The sequence below is a fragment of the Alligator mississippiensis genome, chromosome 5, assembly GCF_030867095.1.
Source record: "Alligator mississippiensis isolate rAllMis1 chromosome 5, rAllMis1, whole genome shotgun sequence".
NCBI classification, from domain to species: Eukaryota; Metazoa; Chordata; order Crocodylia; family Alligatoridae; genus Alligator; species Alligator mississippiensis.
The window spans coordinates 218677152-218699722 of NC_081828.1; the positions used below are offsets into that span (position 1 = coordinate 218677152).

The following is a 22571-nucleotide window of genomic DNA, read 5'->3' on the forward strand; positions in this document are numbered from 1 at the left end:
CTCTTGGCTCCCCTGTAGCCTCCTTGCCCCAGCTTCAGCCTCCAGGCTTTTCCCTGGCATTGCTCCTTTGCTCCACTGGCTTTCTGCTTTCAATTAACCTTAAGTTACCCCATCTCCCCTCCAGTCTGCCAGTTCTAATCCTGGTACCAGTAACTTTCATCTCAGTCTCCACCAGCAGTAACCTAAAGCAACCCCAAGCTTCAGCTCCTTGGCCCAACCTCTATTATACCGGTTCTAATTCTGGTTCCGGCAACTTTCACCCCCAACACTTATATTCTCTCTTACCTTAACCTTCCCCCAGGTATCCCAAGCACACCAAGCACACACATAAACACCACAACACCCAAGTTAGGAACTCACCTGTGTGTATGTGTAGGTGAGTGGTATGTATATCATTGTGTGCATGATATACAAATTAGTGGTCTGTGTATGTGTATTGGGTGTGCAGGTATTGGTAATTGATTCTGGTCTAATGTCTTTGGTCTGCATATTGTGTGTAGGTGCTGGGATTGGTGATAGGCATGCATTTTTCTAGGCTGGTAATTTTGGATGTGTATGTGCCTGGATTGGTAGTGTGTGTGTGCACAACCGGTGGGGGTGCATGCATCTAGAGTGTGTGTATGTGCCTAGTGTGTGTGCATGCACCTAATTGTTTTTTTTTTTAGTGTGTGCATGTGCAATTGTGCACCACACCCTCCTGTCTAACAGTGCAATATTGAGATCCTGAGGGTTGGCCTGGCCCCATGGGGCAACACTGCCACGTCTGTTGCTGGACAGAAGACCTGTTCCAATTATGACTCCTGCTCTTTTAATACCTTCAGTCCCACACAGAAAACCAGCTGGGCTAAAAAGCCCTCTCTGAACACTTGTTGTTCAGGCATATTTGTTGCTTTGGTTTTGGTAGTGTACAACTGGGGGAGCTGAATGAACAGATTGGGAAGAGCAACACCTTCCAATCCAATGGCTGACACACATGGCCAGGGCCCCCGCATGGGTTTGTCCCTGATAGGGCTGCTTGCAAGCAGCCCCCACTCTTGTCTCCCCACTCCTTGGCCGGGTTCTTACCAACCTCTCCCACTTGAGTACCTGTTCCCTGTATAACTAGTTTTTCATGTTCCACTGAGACAGTCCTCCTTAGCCAGATGCCCCACATCTGTGCTTTCTTCACAGAGCTGACTGGCCCTCCTTCAGGTGACAGACCGCCCTGGCACACACTGCAACTCACCTTGTAGGGCAGACCAGAAACACTGACAATCTTCTTGATTTTGCTGTTAGTAATTAAAATCATTGTATTATGAAAAATCTTGATACTAGATTTTTTCCCCAACCCCCTCAGCACCTGAAGTCCTCCAGTTACATGAAAATCTCAGCAATAATGGCTGGAACCTGATCTAAAGGCATCTGAATACAAAAAAGATGGAGTAAATTATGTTCTGATTCATAGATGCTAGGGGCTGGAAGGGACCTCCAAGATCATCAGGTCCAGCCCCCCTGCTCAAGGCAGGAAAGACTGCTGAGGTCAGATGATTCCAGCGAGGTGTGCACCCAGTTGTCTTTTGAAAATTCCCAGGGAAGTCTGGGGGAAGTCTGTTCCAGATTCTGGGGACACAAACCATAAAGAATTTTTTCCTAATGTCTAATCTGAAGCAATCCTCTACCAGTTTATAAGCAGTATTCCTAGTCTTCCCATGGGATGCCTAGTGAACAGGTGTTCTCCTAGCCCCTGATGTTCTTCCCTTGTATACTTAAGGGCAGGGACTAAGTCCCCTCTGAGTCTTCTCTTTTCCAGGCTGAACAGTCCCAAGTCCCTCAACCTCTCCTCATATGGCCTGTTCATCAGACCTCTAATCATTCGTGTGGCCTTCCTTTGGACTCTTTCCAACATAAAGTGAGAAATAACCCACAATAATCTGGTAAGAAATAACCCACAACATTGATAGCAGAGGAGACACAGTCCCACAAGCAGGAAATGCAATCAGAAAATGGAGCCATAACTATGGAGGAGGCTAGATTCAAAACACAAAAGCCTGAGGTTAAGCATGGACCCTGAAAATCCACAGAAACATAACACTGTACTTAAAAATATGACCTATGGTTCTTGGAGGAATCCAGCCTGTCCCCACACAGAGAAGCTTCTGGAAGAGCAGCTCTTCCCAGCACTGAACACCAACAGGCCACAGGGATGTAAGCTTTATAGCCAAGAGGGAAAGGAATTTAGCAGAACCTGAGGCTTTGCCCTGAAGTTTTGGTACCAAAATGCAAACCCCACTTACTGAAGCCCTTACAGCTCCCTAGAGCGGCTGCATCCCCAACCCAGGACCCTGGCAGACACGCCCCTACACAACAGGGTATGAACAGGACCAGACACAGCTCATGTACCTACAGGCCACTCTTGTTACATTCTGACACAGAGATTTACTTAGATCCTTACCCAGACAGTTGTAATCCTGGATGGACAGGAGATCTCCTGAAACTGCCCTTTATCAAAGAGCTCAATGCATCATCTCAGCAAAGGAAATGAGAGAAGATGAAAGTGAACTCACTGCCTGCATAGGCTGCACCACTCCAATAGCTGGATATACCCTGTGCCTGGAGCCCAGGGCCAGCCCTCACTACCCGGATCAATCGACATGCAGGTGGAGGGTGCCATTCAGTTTGGGTACAGGATCCAGTGGGCTCTGCCAGGGGCTCCATGAAGGCTAGATCAGTCCCTGCTCTAGCATCCTCCTGAGATCTTTATGCACCTTGTCAAGTAGGTGGTGTGATACTGCCCATCACCGTTCTCACACCACTACCCATTCAGGGTACAGATTTCATGTTGGACACCTCAGACCCAACCTGGCTCATCCCAGAAGATGTCTCAGTAGGCTTGGGCCAGGGATATCATCTTCCTCTTCTGAAGTGAAGTTAACCCTTCATCCATTCTTACTCTTTCTTCCACCACTATCTTTTCCCCTTTGGGGTGGCACTGAGGGCCCAATTCATTGTTTTTTTCTTCTGCCAGAGCCAGGTGGCCCCCTGGCTCTTGCCACTCCTTGAGGAGATTCACATGATATATCTGCTTCTCCCAGTGGTGCCCCATGTGAAGGACTTTGTAATCCACAGGGCCTACCCGCCAAATAATTTCAAAAGGTCCCTACCACTGAGTAAGGACTTTACTTTTGAAATGGGTAACAAGACCAGGACCTTCTGGCCCTTCCTAAACTCCCTCAGCTTAGCTTTGGTATCATACCACTCCTTCTGGTGATGTCGGATTGCCTACACCTTATCACTGGCTAGCCACTGGGACAGCTGCAGGTAACACTGGAACACCTGTCAGTAGATCTCTGTGGCCTTTATATTCTCCCAGGGGGGCTCCCATTCTTTCCAGAGGGCTTGAAGTAAGGAGACTAGTCAGGGAGGCACTGAGGTCCCAGAGGGGATGGTAGTTGGGAGTCCAAGAAGAGTAGTTGTTTCTTAAGGAGACAATCCTCCAAGCCCAAAGGGTGACAATCCCAATGCAGATCAAAGGGGGCAAGAGTGCTCAAAATCCCCCATGGCTCACCAAAAGCATCCAGGAATGTCTCAAAGCTAAAAAGAAGGCATACAGCCAATGGAAGCGAGGGGCCATCCCCAAAGGAGGATTATACCTCCATTGCCCGAGATTGTAGGGGGGCTGTTAGCAAGGCTAAGGCAGAAACAGAACTGGGACTAGTGACCCAGATCAAAGATAACAAGAAGTCCTTTTTTAAATACATAGCAGGTAAAAAGAAGGTACCGGGTAATGTGGGGCCTCTGCAGGAAACACTAGGAAATATGGTCATCGCACCAGACAGCAAAGCTAACCTTTTTAACAATTTCTTTGCCTCCATTTTTCTGAGCAGGGAATGGTCACCCCTCTCATCGGGACCCCTGTAGGCCCAGGGGAGGTGCACCCATGCCTAGTCTCAGTGAGGATCTAGTCAGGGAACTTCTGGAGAGATTGGATGTATTTAAAACAGCTGGTCCTGATGATCTCCACCCCAGAGTGCTGAGGGAATTAGCAGAGGTCATTGTGGGACCCCTGCCATGGCTTTACAAGTAGTCATGGTGCTCTGGCATTGTGCCACAGGACTGGAAAGGGGCCAATGGGAGGAAGGGGGACCCAGGAAACTATAGGCCAGTTAGTCTTACCTCGGTCCTGGGTAAGGTTTTTGAGAGAGTTATCCTGGCGCATGTCCGCAAGGGGCCAGCAGGGGAGATTATGTTTAGGGGCAACCAACATGAGTACATTAGAGGCAGGTCCTGTCAGACCAACCTGGTGGCTTTCTATGACCAGGTCACAAAATCCTTAGATACAGGTGTCGCAGTGGACATAGTCTTTCTGGACTTTAGGAAGGCCTTTGACGCTGTCTTTCACCTGATACTCGTAAAAAAATTAGGAGATTGTGGCGTTGATACCCACACAGTCAGATGAGTCACTAGTTGGTTGGAGGGCTGCACCCAGAGAGTGGTGGTGGACGGGTCTTATTTGACCTGGAGGGATGTGGGCAGTGGGGTTCCGAAGGGCTCAGTCCTTGGGCCCATGCTGTTCAACATCTTCATCAGTGACTTGGATGGGGTTGTAAAAAGTACCCTGTTCAAATTCACAGATGACACTAAGATGTGGGGAGAAGTGGGCACACTAGAAGGGAGGAACATGGGATGACTGTGGGGATGCGGTCAGGAAGGCCAACCGCACTTTGTCATGCATCCGCAGATGCCTCTCAAGCAGGTCCAAGGAGGTGATCCTCCCCCTCTATGCAACAGTGGTCAGGCCACAGTTGGAGTATTGCATCCAGTTCTGGGTGCTGCACTTCAGGAGGGTTGTGAACATGGAGAGGGTCCAGAGGAGGCCACCTGCATGATCAGGGGGCAGCAGGGCAGGCCCTATGAGGAGAGGCTAAGGGACCTGAACCTGTTCAGCCTCCACAAGGTAAGACTGAGGGGGGACCTAGTGGCCATTTACAAACTAGTCAGAGGGGACCAGCAGGCATTGGTGGTCCCTGCTCCCCTGAGCACTACCAGAGTTGACTAGGAATAACGGTCAAAAGCTAGCAGAGGGTAGATTGAGACTAGCTATCCAGAGGCGCTACTTCACTGTCAGAGTGGCTAGGATCTGGAACCAACTTGCAAGAGAAGTGATGCTGGCTCCTACCCTGGGGGGTCTTTAAGAGGAGGCTGGATGAACACCTTGCTGGGGTCGTTTGACTACAGTACTCTTTCCTGCCATGACAGGGGGGTTGGACTTGATGATCTACTCAGGTCCCTTCAGACCCTACCAACTATGAACTATGAAACTATGAAGTGCAGGGTACTACACCTGGTGAGGAAGAACCAGCAGCAGACCTACAGGCTGGGGAACTCCCTTCTCGTCAGTGCAGAGGCAGAAAAGGATCTTGGAGTCATTATTGATGCCAAAATGAACATGGGCCTAGAGTGTGGGGACGCGGTCAGGAAGGCCAACCGCACCTTGTCATGCATCCACAGATGCATCTCAAGGAGGTCCAAGGAGGTGATCCTTCCCCTCTATGCAGCACTGGTCAGGCTGCAGTTGGAGTACTGCGTCCAGTTCTGGGAGCATTACTTCAGGAGGGATGTGGACAACATGGAGAGGGTCCAGAGGAGGGCCACCCACCTGATTAGGGGGCAGCAGGGCAGGCCCTATGGGGAGACCCTAACAGACCTGAAGCTGTTCAGCCTCCACAAGAGAAGGCTGAGCGTGGATCTAGTGGCCTGTTACAAACTAGTCAGTAGGGACTAGCAGGTAGTGGGATAGTCCCTGTTACCCCGAGCACTCCCAGGAGTGACTAGACGTAACAGTCACAAGCTGGCAGAGGGTAGATTCAGGCTAGACATCAGGAGGCGCTACTTCACTGTCAGGGCAGCTAGGATCTGGAACCAACTTCCACGAGAAGTGGTGCTGGCTCCTGCCCTGGGGGTCTTTAAGAGGAGGCTAGATGAACACCTTGCCAGGGTCGTTTGACCCCAATACGCTTTCCTGCCATGGCAGGGGGGTGGACTTGATGATCTGCTCAGGTCTCTTCCAATCCTACCAACTACGAAACTATGGGCTCTTTGGCAGGGATGCAAAATCTAGGGAGAGAAAAAAAAAGTTTGTAGACAAGTGCAGATTAGAATGTGGTGAGGCTGTTGCCCCGTGGGGTCAGGCCAACTCTCAGGATCTCAATATTGTGCTGTTAGGAGGGTGTAAACAATTGCACTTATACAAACACACAAATCATTTAGGTGCATACACACACACACTACCAGGTCAGGCACATACACATCCAAACCAGCCTAGGCACATGCATATCTATCACCAATTCAAGCACAGACACTATACACCCCAAAGGTTAGACACAGATCACTAATTTGTATATCATGCACACAACGACATATATATATGTCACACACACTCACCAGTTCACACACATACAACCCACCTATACATACACATAGGTAAGTTCCTAACTTGGATGGTACAGTGTGTATGTGTGTGTTTGAAGTACCTAGGATACTTGGGGGAAGATTTAGGTGAGCGAGACAGAGTTTAAGTGTAGGGAGTGAAAGTTGCCAGAACCAGGATTAGAACCGGTAGACTATAGAGAAGCTGGCTGAGGAACTGAGGCTTGGGTTTACTTAAGGTAGACTGGGGCTGGAAACTAAGGCAGACAGCTGGGATATTGTGGGGAGGGGACAGATAAGTGGTGGCAAGGAGAAGACAGCCAGGAAACAAACTGAGGCAGAAACCTGGTTGCTCAGGGGAAAAGGAAAAGGCAGTGGGGATAAGACAGTGGCAAAGAAACGGGGTTTGGAGGCAGAGAGGAGCTCAGGACGGGTGTTGGAGGTGACAGTGAGCCAGAAGCAGCACAGGGGTATCTGAGACAGAAGTTAGAGGGGTGAGGAGCAGAGATTGGAGCAGGGCCAAACCATAGTAAAGCAAAACCCAATTTAGGGGTCCAAATAACAGTTTTGTTACACAGACCACACCCCTTGGCTCCCTATGGCTACAGGAACTTCTGGAGCAGATAAGCGGTCATGGATCCACTCCCGCTCCTGGCGCAGCCTCCCCACCCATCCTGGAGCCAGGGAGTGAGCAGCCACTGGGCCCCTGCAGGGTGGGTAGGCCTGGGCCTTCCCTCTGGGGAGGCAGCACCCACTGGAGCCTCCTGTGGGGGGGGGGGGGCAGCTGGGCCACTGCCCCCCCAAGCCTCAGGCACGGGATGGAAGTTCTGCACTGCCTCCTTGTGCCCTGGGCCATGTCCTTACTGGGTCATGCTGCCACCAGCAGCCTCAGGCAGCCCCTGTGATAGGGGGGTTAGGAGCCAGCAACAGCTGGGCAGTGTCCCGGGCCCAGTGCCAGTGCTGCCCAGAGCAGGCTGGCAGGAACCCAGGGCACAGCTGGCTGGGCTCTATGGAGCTGAGCTGGGCTGCCCCAGCAGGGAGGGAGGGGAGCCACTGTACTCTGGGTCCTGCCAGTGCCAGCTCCCGAGCACCCCCTTGCTCCCAGCCTCCCGCCCCAGCCCTGTGGCCAGATGGGGACCGGCGTACCCCCTCACCCCCTCTTGCCTGAGCTTCCCACTTCAGCAGGGGCAGGAATAGCCTTATGATCCATCCGGCCATGGTAGGGGGCAGGTCATGGTGGGCCCTGCTCTTTCAGGGGCCTGCTGTGGCTTCCGCTGGGTCCTACTGCCTTTGGCTCCTGTCACCTTTGACTGGAGCCAGAATCAAATAAATATTAATTTAAAAAAAATGTCTAGGGGCCTCGCGGGCCAGACAGAATGGCCTCATGGGCTGGATCCAGCCCGCGGGCCATATTTTGCCCAACCCTGAGTTAGGTGCTTGTTTGAATTTACAAACAACTTTTCAGAGCCAGACCTATGAACTGCACTTCATCAGCCTCCTAGGTAGTAGGTACAGAAACTCATGGATTCAACATAGACAGTGGAGTTCTGACACACTGCAACCTGCGTCCAGCTCTGACTCCCTAGGTACCCCTGCAATTTTACCTGCACTGCTACATCCCCCTCCCCCCACCCCACTTCAGCCTGTTCCTCAGCCCCTGAGGCCTCCATTTCCATTTTCACTGACTGGTTTTCTTGCTTGCATTGCATGCCAGGCCAGCTTCTGACTTCTTTACTATTTCTTCCATTCAGGACCAGCAGACACACGAACTGCAGGTGCTTCCTGAGCCTGACAAAGGGTTTTTCAACCCAAAAGCTTGCTAAGATACATTTCTCTAACTATACAGCTGACCTGCTAAAATGACACCAGATTCTCTTACCTGCTGCTGTTTAAAATGGTGGACCGGACTGAGGCTGTAGGGGAGCCCCCTACACCTATCTCTTTGAAACTTGGCAGGCATTGTTGCCTCAGCAGGGGCCACTATCCATGTAGTTTTCACCCTGATGTTGCTAACACACACACCTGACCTGAGGTTTGCTTTCAGGACTTTGAGGTGAAGTTTCACAGAAACCCCTGCATATATCTCCTTGAAGCTTGGTAGGCTTCATGGATGCAGAAGGGGCCAGCATTCCTGCAAGTTTCATCTGAATCAGGCAAGAAAACTTTGAAAACTCTTGGCGCTCTGGTGTAGTGCCCGAAGACTGGAAGAAGGCCAATGTGGTGCCTATCTTCAAGAAAGGGAGGAAAGTGGATCCGGCTAACTATAGGCCCATCAGCCTGACTTCTATCCTGGGGAAGATCTTAGAAAAGTTTATTAAAGAGGCCATCCTTAATGGACTGGCCGACGCCAACATCTTAAGGGATAGCCAGCACGGGTTTGTTGCGGGTAGGTCTTGCTTCACCAATCTCATTTCCTTCTACGACCAGGTGACCTATCACCTGGACAAGGGAGATGAGATTGATGTCATATATCTTGACTTCAAAAAAGCCTTCGATCTGGTGTCCCATGATCGTCTCTTGGAGAAACTGGCCAATTGTCGCCTTGGGTCCCCCACGATCCACTGGCTGGAAAATTGGCTCCGGGGTCGGACCCAGAGGGTAGTAATTGATGGAAGTCACTCATCGTGGTGTCCTGTGACCAGTGGGGTCCCCCAGGGCTCTGTCCTTGGACCCATACTGTTCAACATCTTCATTAAAGATGTGGACACTGGAGTCAGAAGCGGACTGGCCAAGTTCGCAGATGACACCAAACTTTGAGGCAAAGCATCCACACCAGAAGACAGGCGGATGATCCAGGCTGACCTGGACAGGCTCAGCAAGTGGGCGGATGAGAATCTGATGGTGTTCAACGCCGATAAATGCAAGGTTCTCCACCTTGGGAAAAAAAACCTGCAGCATGCTTATAGGCTCGGCAGTGCTATGTTGGCTAGCACTATGGAAGAAAGAGACTTGGGGGTCATCATTGACCACAAGATGAACATGAGCCTGCAATGCGATGCTGCGGCTAGTAAAGCGACCAAAACGCTGGTTTGCATCCATAGATGCTTCTCAAGCAAATCCCAGGATGTCATTCTCCCCCTGTACTCGGCCTTAGTGAAGCCGCAGCTGGAGTACTGCGTCCAGTTTTGGGCTCCACAATTCAAAAAGGATGTGGAGAAGCTTGAGAGAGTCCAGAGAAGAGCCACACGCATGATCAGAGGTCAGGGAAGCAGACCTTACGATGACAGGCTGAGAGCCCTGGGGCTCTTTAGCCTGGAAAAGCGCAGGCTCAGGGGTGATCTGATGGCCACCTACAAGTTTATCAGGGGTGACCACCAGTATCTGGGGGAACATTTGTTCACCAGAGCGCCCCAAGGGATGATGAGGTCGAATGGTCACTAACTACTACAAGACCATTTCAGGCTGGACATAAGGAAGAATTTCTTTACTGTCCGAGCCCCCAAGGTCTGGAACAGCCTGCCACCGGAGGTGGTTCAAGCGCCTTCATTGAACACCTTCAAGATGAAACTGGATGCTTATCTTGCTGGGATCCTATGACCCCAGCTGACTTCCTGCCCTTTGGGCAGGGGGCTGGACTCGATGATCTTCCGAGGTCCCTTCCAGCCCTAATGTCTATGAAATCTATGAAATGACAAACTTATAGGCTGTTTTGTGCTTCCCCATTATACCCTACGGACGAAACACCAAAACAGCACTGAAACAGTGATAACTGTTTCGACGAAACAAAATGGAACAGCAGTTTCGAATCAAAATGAAATTCAAAATGAAACACTATTCTGTTGAAATGCGAGTTGAAACGGAATGGCACCATTTCGCACAGCTCTAGTTTTGCTTTCCTCTCTAGCTCTATCCTCTTTGGATATCTGAAACACATTAAAAAAACTAGGGTATTTACTCAAATATAATATGAGCCTGGATTTAAGATCACCGCCCTCCCAATATAATAATTAGACTCTATAGATGGAAAATTTATAAATTTGTTATAATTTTCCATGAAGATGCTGGGGTTGCTTCCACTACAAATAAATGAGCCATTAGCAAAGATTAAAGGCATTTATGTTTATGAATGACCAAGCAGACAGGAAGGAGGAAAGGCTTGAGTGGGGGTGGGGCAGGAAGGGAGGTGAACAGGAAGGAATGAGGGAGCAACAAAAGTCAAGGGGATTACTCCCAGGTGTGGTGAAGCACCACCCTCCTGCTAATCCAACACCCCAAATCCACAGTCTCAGGGTTTTCTCTCTGGGCCACACAGTCCTTAGACACTGGTGGGGGGTAGAGAAGATGAAACATCCAAAGTTACACAGCACAAGCCACCACATCTTCCCAAAATGCTGCTGGCCCCATACCACTGTCATAGTCCTGAACCCCTGCTGCCCTTAGTGTTGCTGAAAGGGGTATGGTGGGTTGGGTCTATGTCCCATTTGTGTCCAACAGAGACGATCAAAGCCCCCAGGGGGCTCTTCTGCTTGGTTCCAGTGAGAATGGATGCTTGTATCATTTGCAATGACCGTCTTGCCTTTTCAATGGTCTTTCATGGTTTCACCACTCCAGGGTCCTTACTTCTTCAAGGCTGCTGTTTGGTAGCTGCTCCCATTTCACAACCCTGAAGACTGTTTTTTAATCCAAGCAAAAAACATTAACTCTGGTGGGGAAACATTAACTCAAGTAAACATTAGGGTGAGCATGAGTTCACTTCAAAACTCATTGCCCCTATCTTCCCAAGTGCATCTTCTGCCTCAGGGGCTCATGGCAATTTAAAACAGGACCTGTGTTGTAGGCCAGTAGTGGGTGTTTCTGCACTGAGCCACCCACCTCACTGCACCCAACCAAAAACCATGTTCCGAGTGTCTCCCCTGGGGCACCTATGTCTGGCCAACCCCCTTTCTGGAGCCCACTCACAAGCCTGGGGTAACAGCTGTCACCACCTGGACTCGGGTCTTTGTTAGTGCTCTGTGCCATCCAGGGTACACAGACCCTATTAACCTTGGGGATGCTTAACCCAGGAGGGGATTTTGGGGTGCTTTTATTAGCCTGAAACATTCACAGGCAGCCTCTAGTACAGCAAGAAAGGAAAAAGCTGAGCCCACCTTATCAAGCCTAGCAAAGTGAGTTAATGAGGCTGGCCCCTTTCCTCTTAAGAGCACACAGAAAGACGTGCTAAAACAGGTAGATTTAGTGATCAAAGAGGGATAGGGTAAGGATGGAATACAAACAGCAGAATATAGAAGGAAAACCCACCTTGAAGAAATCAATATAGGCTGGTTAGCCTGTTGGTATACGACTAGAACACTTACACCTAAACCTAGCTAGATTTCAGGTAAGTTACTCACATCTACCCCCAGAGAATTGTGGAGGCCCATAGCTTGACTCAGTAACCCAAAGATGTCTCTCCTGCCCACAAGGTGGAGGGACCCTTTAAATAACCTTTCAGACCTCATCACCTGGCCTCAACCATAAACCAGTATCCTCAGACCACGGCTGATGCTGGCAGGTCAGTTTGATAAACGTGAGCACCCTCAGGTGAGGGTTTGGGGTCACACAGGACAATGAAAGAGTGAGCTCCCCACCTCTCTCAGCAATTTCTCCTGGTTAGGTGGAAACAGCAGCCAGAGTTTAGGGCAGAGGGGCTGGGCAACATCAGAGCAGGAAGGCAGACAGAGAGGGTGATTTACTGAGGGGTGATTTATCCACACTCTCCACTTGTAAATGGTGCTTTAATTAAGCCAGCCCAGTAGGCTATTGGCTTGCTTGGCAACAGGACTTCACTGTTGACTCATATCTACCTCTGCTACATCCCCCCCTGTCCTCTCCTGCAGTGCTGCAACCTAACTATCCATCCCCACTCATGATATGGTCTTTCAGGTTGTGCAGTAATAAGCAGTGACGCTGATGCTCCTCCCTTCAGCAACAGGAAACTTCGTGTCAGTGAGAAGTCTCTGTGGTGCTGCTGCTTGCAAAGACTGCTCTTCCCAGAAAAACTTCTGCTTAGACCCAGACAGGGGTGGTTCTTGCAAGAAGGGGTCAGTTGCTTAGTGCCCTCCCTCCCTGCAGCTGCGCACACACATGCATTCTCACAGCGTGAGTGTAAGTTTGTTCAGTCTTCACTTGGGAACTCTGCATTGAGTTCTGGGTGCCTGCAAAGCTACTTTACTGGCAGAAGCACCTGGGTGGACTTGTGCCCGTTGTCCTCAGTTACTGGCCAGCCCCGAGGACAGCGCTGGATTAGCAAGCAGTACAGAGAAGGTAAAAAAAAAGGGGGTGGGGGGGAGGTTCTGTGTGTGTGACTGTGTGCACATGTGTACACCAGATTTTGCATGGTTATTTCAATTTAATTTAAAATACTCTTTTGACCTAAACTGAGTTGAATTTTGGAGATGCTGCTACAGCTCTTGAATAGTATTGAAAAGTAAATAGCAGTGCTTACTGCTTGCTTTTTCTTTTCCCGTTAGCTCTTATTTGAAACTGAAAGCAGAATGCAGGGCAGGACGGCACTTTAAACAATAACTCCTTCAGTCAGTCTCTGCAGTGCCACCCCTATTTTCTGCCTGGCTAGACTAAACCAACTAACTACCTCTCTGGAAATGACAGCACAGCTCTCAGCCTGGGTTGGGGACTAGACTGTTACATTCTCATGCAAGTGATGTGAATTCCCACAGGGGAAGGGAGCCTGGACCCGGCACCCCACAGTCTCAGGTGGGTCTTCTCATCGGTATGCTGCTGGGCCAGAAGTGGGATAGATGGATACTCTCCCTTGCTTCTTGGTCAGCTTCAGCTTGGGGACTTCACACTGCATTCATGTGAGTCCTCAGTGGAGAAGAACCATGGCCAAGTGGACATGGACTTGCACTGAATGGCTACCAAGCATGTGCAAGAGCTGCACAAGGGGCACATCTACACAATAATTAATATGCTGTAATTGTGGTGAATAAAGTTTAATGCCTGTAATCACAGATACTAACTTAATGTGCCATAGTTGATGCTACCATGCATTAGTGCCAGCTCATGCTTTTTAAGCGATGCTAATGCTCAGTAGACAAATTCTACTGTGCATTAACGCATTAGCACGTTTTTTTCATGCTGCACTAATGCACAGTACACTTGGTCTACTGAGCTGTTAGTATCTCACGTAGACATGCCCAGGGTGTAATGATAACTGTGCACATGAGACTCAGGCCGTTACCTGAGACTAAGGAGAATGTTGTTGGATGAAAGACACAGAAAGCAGTAGCGGCTGTCAGTACTAGTTAGGCCTGGAGAGGTTAGAGAGAGTTGGGAGGTGGGTGACAACAATGACAAAGGGTTGGAAAGAAAGTCTTACTAGAGGGGCTGAAGGAGCTGGGCATGTCCTGGTAGTAGAAAAAACAGTTCAGAGGGGACATGAGAGCAGTTTTCAAATACCTGAAGGCCTGGCATGGGGAAAAAGGAAAGCAAGTTTCCTCTCTTGCTGCAGAGAGGAGGACATGGACCAATGGCTTGAAGTTGCAGCAAAGTAGTTTTAGATTGGACATCAGGAAAACCGTCTTCACTGTAAAACAGCGAGGCCATGGAATAGATGCTGAGGGAAGGGGTGGACTCTCCATCATTGTGGGTGTTGAAAAGATGTTGAACAGGCAGTGGGATGATCTAGGTGTAGCTCTGCATATGTTCTACTACGGGTATTTCCCAGGTTTCTGGGCTTTGCTGGTTGCCACATGGGGCCAAGAAGGAGTTCTTGTCCCACCTCCGCTGTACTGCTACATCAGGGATTTTGTAAGCCTCCCTTTGAGGGGCTGGGTGCTATCTGCAGCCCTGGCTGGGGACTTTGACTGGGCTGCACCAACCCTCCTTCAGGGGCTTAAAGCTGGAGGTTCCTGGCTAGAGGGTCTTGCCCTTTGCTCAGGGTCAGACTGGTGCTGCATTTGGGGTCAGGAAGAAATTTTACCCCCAGTCATATTGCTGAAGGCTGTGAAGATCGTTGCCTTCCTTTACATTAGGGCATGACCCTCCTCCTGGGATCTCTGAAGCAGTGGAGTTAGGTGTGGCTGTGATGTCTTGTGTTGTGTTAAGGTTGTGTTAAGGCTGACTCTGTAGTTTTGCTAAGAGGTTGGACAGTAGATTTGTGTGGGATGGGTTGGCCAGGGTAGACAGTGGAAGCAGGGCTCACGTCCCACAGAGCAGCAACACACTTTGAGCCACACAAAGTCAGGCTCCCTCCTGCTTGTTCTCCTTCTGTCCCCAAGATGCTGTCCCACTTTTTTTTCCCCTGACCTAGCCACACCAGGAAGGTGCTCTTAGCCTGGCTGGGTGATTAGGCTGTTCCACTGTAATGTGGGAGGATCTCATGCCCTTATGAGCAGGTGATCCTGGGACCTGCACTCCCCAGTCTTGGCTGTCCCCTTTTGCCCTGCTCTAACCACTTGGCTACTGGGCAAAAGGTCAGATGGGGGGTCCTCCTCTCCTGCTTTTTGGTCAGTACAAGTTTGCACTATGCCTCTGTGCATCCTCAGTGGGGCACAGTGTGCAAATGAGTGCAAACGGACCTAGGCCTCTACAGTGCAGCACTAAACAGCTGCCAAACAGGTGCTGTAGTTGCAAAGAGTTAAACTGTGACTGCTTTCAGGAGGCTCAGGCCCTTAAATGAATCCTGGAATCCGAGAGAGGGAGGCCTGGACGAGACCCCCGGAGGTCACATCTAGCCTAACCCCTGCCTGAGGCAGGATCAGCCCTGTCCAAATCGTGCCAAGCAAATCCAGTGTCTAACCCATGAGTAAAACTGCACAGAAAACCTTGACACAACACAAGACGTTTCCACCCGAGATTAAGAATGTAGTGGGGTGACCAAAAACTGTAAGTCCCTGACGTGTCTTAGCAGTGAAAGAGGAACTGCCCTAAGCATGGATGAGATCTTAATATTAACTGATTTAAAAGAAATGAAAAAACAAAGCTCTCAGTAGCTGCTGTCAAGAAACTTCCAAATGGGTTTTAACTTTCCCCAGCTCCAAATCACTCCTTCTTTCTGCAGCTGCATCGTCTCTTTACGAGGCAACCTCTCCTCTGTGTTTTCTCTGACTTCTGTGCAGTTACAAAAAGGCTTTCTCAGAAGCCTAATGCTTTTACTTTTGTTCTGTAGGTGATCACCGACACCACTATGGGAGGAAATGCAAGTTCAGTGAGTATCACACCAGGCCCTTGTACTGCAAATTCAAGCTCAGTGGTTCTCAGCCTTTTTAGACTCAAGGCCCTCCTCAGAAAACACCAGCTCTCAGCATTCACTCCTTTGTTGACTCCAGAAAAACACTAGGGCAATTCTTCTGTTGCCAGGAACTCAGCAAGGCGGCAGCAGCCAGAATGGTTTGGATGCTCTGGATTCCTATTTGAAATCTCTGGGTTTATCTCATGCATGATGCTAAGGTGTCTGCCCACCTAACACTGTAAATCCTGCCTGTCCCCTCGTGGGACCCTGGTTGAGAACCACGGTTCCAGCACATGGGAATTTGGGGGGTTGTGTCTCCAGGGAGATCAGCTTTGTTCTGTGGCTTCATGCCATCCTTGCTCTAGTCCCTAGCCCTGCACCAGGGGTTGCATGTGATGGAGATGCTGCAGGGAACAGCTGCTGGGAGCTGTGTCTGGGCAGTGAGGATGAGGGTAGGGTGTGATCTAACGTTCAGCTCCATTCACCCCTGGTTTGTGAATAGAGGGGCTCCTGAGTGCTTCACAGGGGCATTCATGCAGGGGGGCTGGGAACTTGTCTCTGTACGTTCCTGTTTCACCTGCCCTGTATTTCTGCGTTGCAGCTTTGTATTAACCTCATTTCATTTTTTCAAACAAACTTTTCAGCCAGAGATATTGCAAGAACAGGAAAAAGGTAAGGAAACAGCCCGTGCACTGCTCATGTTCTTGCATTTCTTCTCAGCTCAAATTTTCCTTTCGTGAACGTGGAAGTCTAGATGTCCCCAGGACCTTATCCCTGCTTTAGAAATATCCCTGTCCACCCAGTAGACTTCCCCGGGTTCCATGGTTCCCTTGCCTTAACCTCTGCAGCAAATGCTTTAAACAAGACGTGCTCATGTGTTGCAAACACTGATGATTTTCAGTCCTTGGCCTTTCCTAGTCAAGGGTGGCAACTGGGCCAACTATCTCATCTTTGCTGTCAGACGGGCACAGGCTACTCCTTTCTAAAAATACTTAGAGTGGGAGCAACCTTTTTGGCAGGTGGCCACAACATAATCCCTGACCCCACTAAATACTGCTTTAACCCCCCTCCCTGATCTGCTGCTCAGCTTCCTGCTCCCTGCTCTCTCTGCTCCTGTTTCCCCTGCTCCCTGCTGGATCTGCCACATGCCGTACACTGAGGCTGCTCCGGCCGCTTGTGGCACGTGTGCTACAGGTTGGCCACCCTGGTCCATGACTATATTTCAGCCCCTCAACCAGCAGAGCTGCACGGGTGCAACGATCCTCCTCTTGAAACTCACCCTTCGACGGCTGCAGCCCCTTTACAGGCACAACCATTGCAAGGTCAGTAATGCTCTTCTGTTTTCCCAGTCCCTGAATTTCTTCTGCCTTCGCAAGCAGCTAGCTCTCTCCAGGCTACGCTTCTGCCTCGTGGCTTCATGGACAGGGTGGGGAGAATGGTCTGGGGCTCAACGCAGGTGTTCGCTGCACTTTTTACACTGAGGGCTGGGACATGAGCACTGTGGAGGGAAACTCTCCTCTGCAGCTAGACCGCAGAGCCCGAGCAGGGAGGTGCAGAGCACTTTGTGCACGGGGGAGGCTGGTGCCCTCAGCATAGTGATGCAGCCCTGCCAAAAGGCCTTCAACCCCTTGATTCCTCCATCAGTTCCTCCACCTGGGAGAGAGCCCTGGGCATCTCGCCATCACCTTGCCCTGTCTGGAGCTCCTCCAGCAGTTTCTTCCTGTTAGTTCCTCCCTTTTTCCTTTACTGTTCCCTGCTGCCTACTCCTGATTTTCCTCCCTTCTTTTCCCATTTCCCCTTTTTCTATTTTCACTACTTCTTCTTCTCTTTCACAGTCTTTTTCCCAGTTCTTTTACCCTCACAACTATAACATTAAAGGCAAAAGGCCTGTTTCTCATGGTACGAAATGCCCCAGTCTCCAGGTAGAGTCAGTGGTCACTCACCTGCTCACATGACTGAAAATCCTGCCCCAGATGAAATCCTGGCAGCAACGCGGTAAAGGTCTGGGGGTGGCAGTGCACTGCAGAGGCAAGGTGAGCCAGGAGTGTGATGCTGCTACAAAAAACCAGCAAATACAATTTGGGGTTGCATTACCAGAAGTGTTGTAGCAATGAGGAGAGAGCCCAGCTCTGCTGGATGCTGGTTAGACCTCAGCTGCAGGATGATGTGAAGTTCAGGGATCTGAATTTGAAGGAGGGGGTAGAGACATTGCAGCAGATCCTGAGATGAGTGACACAGAGGGAAAAGGGGCTGGAAATATATTTCATTCAGAGAAAAATTGATTCCAGGGTGACAAGACAGCAGCTTCTCAGTACCCGAAAGGCTGCCATGAAGAAGATGGAGATACATAATCCTCTCTTGTTATGAGGGGCAGGACACATGGCAGTGGCTTAAATTGCAGGAGACCAAATTTAGGAGAAATATCAGGAGAATTGCCCTAAGTGATCACAGCAGTGGATGGAACAATCTGCTGAGACAGTTCAGGAGTCTCATTAGGAGGGGTTTCTGAGATGAGGCTGGATGTACATCAATCTAGGGTGGCTGAGGAACAGGGAATCCAGCCTTTATATTGGGGTGGTGGAGGACAGGATGCCCCAAGGTATCTTTCAGTCCAGGGTCCCTGTGACAGCTAGGGAGCCCACCTTCTAGCTCTCCAGTGCATCTGTCTGTTAGTCCCATATTGCTGCTGTGATACCAGGGAGAGCTGAGCACTGCCTTGCCCCACTCCAGCCCAGCTGTCCCTACTCTGCACAGAGGGGCTGTCTGGGAGGGGAACCAAGGCTTCCAGGGACAACTGGCTGACCATGCTCACCCCCCCCTGTGCTGCCCAGTCCCCACATGCCCAGCATCTCCAGGCCAGTGAGCTGAGCCCTCGCAGCATCTCGAGAAACAGAAGCAGAAACCTCACAAGCAGCTGCTGTTACTTGACTGCCTTTACGGTGACCCTTTCTCCCCACAGGCCCAGGCCTCAGCATCCAGCACCCCGGGAAATCTGAGCTGAGGGTTGTTCTCGTTGGTAAAACTGGATGTGGGAAAAGTGCAACAGGAAACACCATCCTGGGGGGAGAGCCTTTTGTGTCTAAAATCACAGCTGGATCAGTAACAACAAAATGTACTAAGATGATGATCACGCGGGATGGCAGAAAACTGGTGGTGGTTGATACTCCTGGTTTATTTGACACAAAAGTTTCTTTAAATGAAACTGCAAAAGAAATAGGGCGCTGTGTGGTTGTCTCCTCCCCAGGTCCCCACGCCATCGTTCTGGTCATGCAGCTGGGGCGTTTCACTGAGGAGGAGAAAGAGACAGTTGCTCGAATACAAGATATATTTGGGGAAGAGGCTGTTCGATACATGATCTTCTTGTTCACCAGAAAGGACGATTTACAGGGGGGGAACTTAGAGGACTTTTTAAAAGCACTTGATGACAAAGATCTCCAGCAGCTGCTGGATAAATGTGGAAGGCGCTGCTTGGCTTTCAACAACAAAGCAACAGGACAGGAGCAGCAGGACCAGGTCTCTGAGCTGACAGGAATGATCGATGCGATGGTGGAGAAGAATGGAGGTGAGCACTACACCAATGAAATGTATGAGTATGCTCAGAGGCAGCTTCAAGTGAAAATGGAGGAGCTCAGGAAAAACTACACTGAACAGATGGAAAGAGAAAGAGAGGAAAAGAAATCTCAGCTGGACGAGGAACATAAGAAGGTGGATGAGGAATTAAGGGAGAGAATAGAGGAGTTAAAAAAATGCAGCCCAGTTGATCAAAACACTTTATCATCCCTAGAACAAGAAGCCCAAAAGAAGAAGGAAGCCATTCAGCAAAAAATGGAGAAAGAGCTACAGGAAATTAGTGACCGCTACCAGAAACTTCTAAATAACCTCCGGGAAGAAGCTGACAATGATGTTTCTATAATAGAGTTTGTTTTAAAGAAATTTGAAGCGATATTTTCAAAAATCAAAAACTGGTTCAAATCATAATGCTTACATTACCATAATTTCTGTTTCTCAAATGGTGCTACCTTAAGGCGTGTGTAGACGAAACAGAGGACCTAAACTGAAGAGGTGGGTTTTAAAAAACACCACTTTAATTTAGGGCTTATTAAATCCCTGTATCGTGCACACACCCCGCTGACTCGCCTGCCTCTCTGGCAGGGAGGGGAGGGTGAGCTGCTGGAGGGTGAAGTGGTCCCTGGGCTGCAGAGGGGCTGATGCTTTCCCCCATGGCAGTGGTGCTCCCTTTTCCCCCCTGCCCCCAGCATCCACGGGCATCTGGCTCAGGTGGTCCTGGGGGAAGCACAGCCATGAAGGCAAGCACCAGGCCCCCACACAGCTCAGGGAGACAGGCAGGCTCCTGGTGGGGGGGTGTTGGAAATCAGGCTTGCCGCTTTTCTTGGGCAGAGCTACTTTCCCAGGCTTCCTGCACAGTCGCGGAGCTGCATGGAGCCTGGTGCTTTGCTCGGTGGCTGTAGGGGCAGCAAATTAAAACTCCTTGAAGTTCTAGTTTGCTTTGCCCCAAGTCATTTAAGGTGCATTATGCCACCAAATTTCCTGCAGCAGCTTGAATTAATGTACAATACACCACTGAGGGGTGCAAACACTGACACCATTAAAGCGGTGCAAAAACATTTAGCCCTCTTTAAAGTGAGAGGCATGTGTGCACAACGTTTTGTCTACACACGGTCTTAGTTCAGTCATCATAAGTAGGTTTTGCTTCCTTGAAAAACTTTAACACCCCCTGGTAATTCTGTGTAGTAGATTATCTGTGTATAAGTTTTTTAGTCATCTCCCAACACAGCCTGTGGCCAGTTTCTACATGGTCTGGAAAAAAATTGGACTGTTATGATTTGTTCTTTATTAGTGTGACTATAGAAAAAACCCTTGCAGACCTGACAACCAGCATGGCCAGCAAAGTAAAGGAGCCATTACCATGTTCAGCTAAATTAGGAATGAGATTAAATTAAGCAGAGCACAAGGCCTGAAAGGAGACATTATAAGGCATGATATAATCCAAATATTCTATATTGTAGTTTTCTTTTATAGTAACCGAGGTAACCACGTGTATTAGATGCTGTTTTGCTGTAATAGATATATTTCTGTTAAGATTCTTAGATAAGTTGTAAAAACAAAGCAGCCTTTTTTATGGAACACAGTGCATTTTGGAGAAGAGAAAACAGCCCAGTGGCAAATAATATCCTAGAACGGTGAAGGAAGGAGAAATCCTTCCTCCCAAAGTGTAACTTGCACAGACAGACATAACAGGTGGATATATATCTTGCTGGGGTCACTTGATCTCAGCTGACTTCCTGCCTGTGGTGGGAGGGCTGGACGCAGTGATCTCATGAGGTCCCTTCCAGCCCCTAATGTCTAGGAAATCTATGCATCCAACTCTTTTTATGGCCACAAGAAAACTGGTTCAGTCCATTTCCAAAAGTTTTGGTAACAAAAACACATTTTAATTAAACCAATCTGTTATTAGAATATTAAAACCAACCATCTACAAACATGGGCCTTTCCAGGCAGTAGAGGTAAAAATCTGTGTTGTGCCATCATGGGCAACCAGATGGACTTTGGGATAAGCGTTAGTTTCTCTTTTTGGAGGTGCAAGCAATAAAAGTTTGGGCTGCAGACCTGTTTCTGCCTCTTTTATCAGTAGCCAACCTGCAAGGTTACCTGCGATCCAGGGAACAGGGCACAGAATGACTTCTACCTATAACCCGAACCCTGCCGCAGGCCATTCTTCCCATATTGCGCTCCCTGTCTCAGGCTTCAGTTTAAATCTCATTCTTTGGCCCCCAAACAGCAGGAGCTGAGTGCCACTCCAAATTTTGCATAGGTTCAGGGACCAGTGGTAATAGTTGCCCCATTGGAGATGGTTTGGGTAGTCCTTTTTACATGGTTTATGGTGAAAAGGTACCTCCACGTCCCCTTGTCTGACCCGTGATCATGAGTGATTTAAGGTCTGCCTGAACTAAAGCCATAGAGTCCTGGAGAAGTATCTGGAAGGTACTTCCAGAGGTCACAACTAGCCCAAACCCCTGCCTGAGTCAAAATCAGCCCTGTCCAAACCATCCCATACAAGTCACGGATGGCATGGAGCAAGTAACCAGTGATTTAGCATTTAGTCTCCCTCATGACACTAGAGGTAAGGGGCACACAATGAAATGTTTAAGAAGCAGGTTTTCTTTCTTTTTTTAAAGACAGATGTTTTTCTATACAACAGGACAGGTGCTCTTCCCTGTCTAAGCACATCAGTCGATTTAGATGCCTGAAGATGTAGTTACACCTTACCCTTAGCACATGCTAACATCAAGGACTGTTACTTGGGGTTGAAGATGACATGTGCTTTCATCGCTCGCACATGAAGGGCTCATACCCTGTCAGGTACACTGCTCTGACCTGCCTTGGAGGGCTGGTGAGTAGGGCCATGGCTAGGAGCCAAGTTGACTTTGTGTCTGCTAGTTTGCCTGCTCTCTGGGGCAGCATAGGTGGCCCAAATTTGAACCATTCCAGCCCCTGCCTGTCCAGATGGTGTCCTTGTTACCACCTCCTGGCCTGGATCAGACCCATTTCCCAATCCCTACCTACTTGGATAGGGTCCGTCACCCTGGACCAGGTTTGCAGCTCCCCTTCCACCTGGGATCAGGCCCACCAAAGCCCAACGCCAACTCGGATTAGGCCCAACACCCAGGAGAGGGCTTGCAGCCCCCGTTTTCTGTCAGCCTACATTGGGCCCACCACCCACCACCCAGGATTGGGCCCTCCTGGAGAAGCTGGATCTGTGATAAGATACAGGACCTGTGCATGCAGTGGTTGTCCAGAGCGCAGACTCACTTCTCCTGATGCTCTCCACAGAGGGGTGGGTTTTCTGGGTTGGTGGTGAGGTGTCTCTACAGCTGTGCCACCTCCCCCTAAAGCTGATCAGAGGCAGCCTACTTCTGCTGGGTGTGCCCCCAGGTGTAGTTGTGGCACCAGAGCCTCCCATAAACTGTTATTT

The 22571-nt window shown here is 49.6% G+C and overlaps 1 protein-coding gene across 1 annotated transcript; it reads left to right on the forward strand.

Annotated features, from left to right (window-relative positions):
- The first annotated feature begins 14004 nt into the window (after positions 1 to 14004).
- Positions 14005 to 21192, forward strand: LOC109280178 (GTPase IMAP family member 7-like). Its single transcript, XM_059729372.1, has 4 exons — positions 14005 to 14154; positions 15515 to 15575; positions 16738 to 16899; positions 18537 to 21192. The coding sequence occupies exons 1-4, from the start codon at positions 14005 to 14007 to the stop codon at positions 19553 to 19555; spliced, it is 1392 nt and encodes a 463-aa protein (XP_059585355.1). The 3' UTR covers positions 19556 to 21192.
- Positions 21193 to 22571: the final 1379 nt, after the last annotated feature.